This window comes from Colobus angolensis, unplaced genomic scaffold (genome assembly GCF_000951035.1).
Source record: "Colobus angolensis palliatus isolate OR3802 unplaced genomic scaffold, Cang.pa_1.0 Scaffold46, whole genome shotgun sequence".
Taxonomy (NCBI): domain Eukaryota; kingdom Metazoa; phylum Chordata; class Mammalia; order Primates; family Cercopithecidae; genus Colobus; species Colobus angolensis.
The window spans coordinates 3,612,978-3,613,836 of record NW_012118043.1 but is presented as its reverse complement, the minus strand read 5'-3'; the positions used below and the strand labels follow the sequence as shown (position 1 = coordinate 3,613,836).

The 859-nt window shown below is 69.5% G+C and overlaps 1 protein-coding gene across 1 annotated transcript; it reads left to right on the top strand.

Moving 5' to 3' along the window:
• On the top strand, positions 1-859 carry LOC105523285. The gene is made up of 2 exons (XM_011958074.1): positions 1-708; positions 811-859. The coding sequence occupies exon 1, from the start codon at positions 341-343 to the stop codon at positions 671-673; it is 333 nt and encodes a 110-aa protein (XP_011813464.1). The 5' UTR covers positions 1-340; the 3' UTR covers positions 674-708; positions 811-859.

Below are 859 nucleotides of genomic sequence, written 5' to 3'. Positions count from 1 at the left end.
CTTTCGCGCGGCGGCGGCGGCGGCGGCGGCTGCGGCGGGGTCTTTCTTTGCTTAGAGATCTCGTTGGCTAGAACCGGCTGGTACCGGGGGCGGGGCGGGTCGGGCAGTGCTGCCCACCTGGGTTTTCTTGCCTAGCGCTGTGTGGTTCAGGGTCCTTTGGGCCAGTCGGAGGCTGCGGAGCGGCGGGGGTTGCCTGCGCTGCCCGCCCGGGCATTCTCCCGGTGATGGAAGCAGCCGCCGCCGCCGCCGCTGTGGGGTCGCGCTCTGCCCCATCCACCGCTGCCAGAGAGGTGGGAAAATTCGCCTCACGGAGGCCGAAAGCGAGAGGGGCTGCGCCGCTATGCCGGGAGCTGAGTCCCATATAAGCAGCCCCCAGCCATCGCCCCCAGCCGGCTTCGTTCCCCTGAGCAAGGCAGGAAGCTGCGGTCCCGAGAGAGCAGAGGAGACGTCGCTGGAGCCGGGACGCTCCGGGTTCGCTGGAGCGCTGAGCGGGGCTCCGAGCCGGGTGAAAGTTTTTCTTCCCGAGCCGCAGGGCGCCCGCTGCCCGGAAACTCTGCCCAGGGATAAGTCGGCCGACTCCTCCGTCCCCTCGAAGGTGCGGGGACCCCCAGCGGAAGCGAGAGGGAGCGAAATCGAGGAACGAGTGACATCCGGACAGTCCGCCGGGCGGTGATCCGGGGCCGCTCCCGGACGCGCCCTCGGCTGCAGGTAAGTGGAGGAACCGGGCAGAACCGAGGGTGGGCGTTACTTAGGAGGAGAAGGCTGGGAGGGAGATTGGGGCGCATCCGCTCACTCCGCTTCCCCTCGCAGGTCCTTCCCGGAGCCGCTGCCATGGGAGAGCCAGCCTTGGGCGCTGGGG